The sequence below is a fragment of the Camellia sinensis genome, chromosome 10, assembly GCF_055761805.1.
Source record: "Camellia sinensis isolate YWXY chromosome 10, ASM5576180v1, whole genome shotgun sequence".
Taxonomy (NCBI): Eukaryota; Viridiplantae; Streptophyta; class Magnoliopsida; order Ericales; family Theaceae; genus Camellia; species Camellia sinensis.
In genome coordinates this window covers 54,209,753-54,212,182 of record NC_138970.1, presented here as the reverse complement: position 1 = coordinate 54,212,182, position 2,430 = coordinate 54,209,753, and the positions used below count along the sequence as shown (strand labels likewise).

At 35.1% G+C, this 2,430-nt stretch overlaps 1 protein-coding gene across 1 annotated transcript; it reads right to left on the bottom strand.

Annotated features, from left to right (window-relative positions):
* Nucleotides 1-273: 273 nt before the first annotated feature.
* On the bottom strand, nt 274-1,538 carry LOC114305623 (Pathogenesis-related thaumatin superfamily protein). Its single transcript, XM_028250738.2, has 2 exons — nt 1,356-1,538; nt 274-1,252 (listed from the first exon to the last, which is right to left on the bottom strand). The coding sequence occupies exons 1-2, from the start codon at nt 1,414-1,416 to the stop codon at nt 579-581; spliced, it is 735 nt and encodes a 244-aa protein (XP_028106539.2). The 5' UTR covers nt 1,417-1,538; the 3' UTR covers nt 274-578.
* Nucleotides 1,539-2,430: the final 892 nt, after the last annotated feature.

Sequence of the window (2,430 nt, the reverse complement as noted above, 5' to 3'; positions counted from 1 at the left end):
AACACTCCAATATAACACCAAAAAATCACACTAACAAAAATGTAGATTTCAACGCTCAACAAGCAACACTGCAGCCACCAATTTCTCCAAAAAGAATCTTCCACATCTTACCTTTCCATTCCCATCCAAAAAATGAATCAGAAAATTAAAAAAATGAATGTTAAAAAGACATTCACTTAAACTCAAATGATACCAAATCAAATAAATATAACTTTTCAGAATAAAAAAGGCTAATCGATTCATAAGAAAACTCTTAAATTAAATGGATCAACATTTTTCATACGAGATTTATGAGTAAATTTTTCATTAAAATACGTGTACCATACAAATTAAAATGATATAATTTTGTTTCAATTTTAAACTTAGACCATTAAATTACAAAATAAGACTATTGCATACTGATCTATTAGATCACTTCCCACCAACCAGGAATTCAAAAGCTAATTACTGTAAAACAAAACACAAGAACTTCTTCTTCTTCTTCTTCTAACACCGTCTACTTCCTAATGATGCTATGAATGTCGTACTCTCATTTTTCATTTTTAATATTTTTCTGTGATTTTAATTCTATACACCTCTCAATAGGGTGGACAGAAAGTAATGACATAACGCGAAGCCCTACACTTATTAAGGCTAGAAGAATCATCAAAAGCATAACTATAAGCTTTAGGACAAATAGCCTTAAAGAGATGAGCAAAAATAGTGGGCTTGCAAGTGTTAGGGTTTGCATAATCCCCAGTGCAACAATACTTAGCAGATTGCATAGCCAAACAAGCACTCTTACACCCCACCACCTTCCCTTCCCTCCTCACCTCCAACGCTGCCGGACAACAAATGTTCAAATCGACACCGCACGACGCTACGCCGCACCCGACGCCGCCGCCCACCGGAGCCATTGACACCGGCAAGTTAAACCCATCAACCAAACTCACATCATAGAAGTGAAGTGGTGAAGATGATGTTCCCAATGTCATTTCCACCACCGTGGCTGGCGGCGTGCCACCCATGCCGCGGCAGTGGAGCTGGCCGGAGCAGTCGCCAGAGTCGCATGACCCTTTTCCAGTGTCGTCGAAGTGGCAGCCTTGCCGGGCCCAGATTCGGCCGGACCACTTTTCCGGCACATTGAAGACGGATTCTTCGCCGGAGGTTAGGTTGAAGCCGCCGTCGTTCGGGGTGGGTTGGCCACCGCCGCCGAGGATTCCGGGCCATATGGTTTCGTTGCAGTTGTTTACTAGTATGAGTTGAGCTCCATCTGCAAAAAAACAAACAATACAGAAAGTAAAAAATGAATGAGTTGCTTCATGGGTATGCGAAAAAACATAAGTGAAAGAAGGTAGAAGAAGAAGAATGCTTACTTGTGACAGAGAGGGAGTACAATAGGAAAAGAAAGCAGAAGAGATATGAGGAAGTTGGCATTGTTGGAGTGTTAAGTGTAGGAGATGATGTGTTTTATAGAGGGATTTTTATCCTGTTTAGATGAAATGGAGGTGTTTATTTCGGAAAAATTATACTTCACCTTTATGGTTTTGGTTGTGTATAAATATTTTATCTTCCATTTGGAAACAAATATATAACTTGTATGATTTTTTATTACCGGCTGACCGAGTCTGTTTGTACATCTTAACTAATTTCAAAAATTTTAAAATTAACGATGGAACAAACTTTCAATATAACCTATTAGAGTAACTTTAAAACCTTGATTTTATTGTCAAATCTTTACCGTTTAACCAATCTCACGAGATTATATGATTTGTAGGTTAAATTACATCGTCAAATCCGTTATCGACATAAGTGATAGAATTAAAATATCTTTTTATATAAGCAGTTTCATTGTGCAAATCATGAATATTTTTATAATTTTTTGAAAGAAAAAATTCACTTTTAACTTTTGTATTTTATTCAATGTATAATTTAGATGGAATGTCTACAGTATACTTCCATTTCCCAAATTTTCCTTCACCCATACACTTTAATAATGTGGCAAGCAATATCAACCAATCAATTTTTCTCGAACTCTTCTCTCTTTTCCAAATTATTTACCATATCATCAGAGGGTGGGAAAATTAGAGAGACGGAGGTTGCTCTATTTTTAAATGACAAAGGTAAGCCGCATATGCAGTTAACCACAACGGATAAAAAATGAAATTGACATACATTTTATTTTATTTTATTTATTTTTTATTTTTTATTTTTTATTTTTAAGTTAGAACAAATTATCAAAGTGGAAAATTAGTGAATCATCACTCTTTAACTTTGGGTAGTAAGAAACGTCCAACATATTTTTTCTTATTAGTTAAGTTCCCTCAATAATATTATTAGAGAAATTTCAATTCGTCATAGACAAGCTAAAATTTCTCTGTGAAGCTGAAATTACTCTGTGAAATTTTTTTGTAAAAAAATAAATTTCTCTGTAAAGAGTTGAAAATTTCT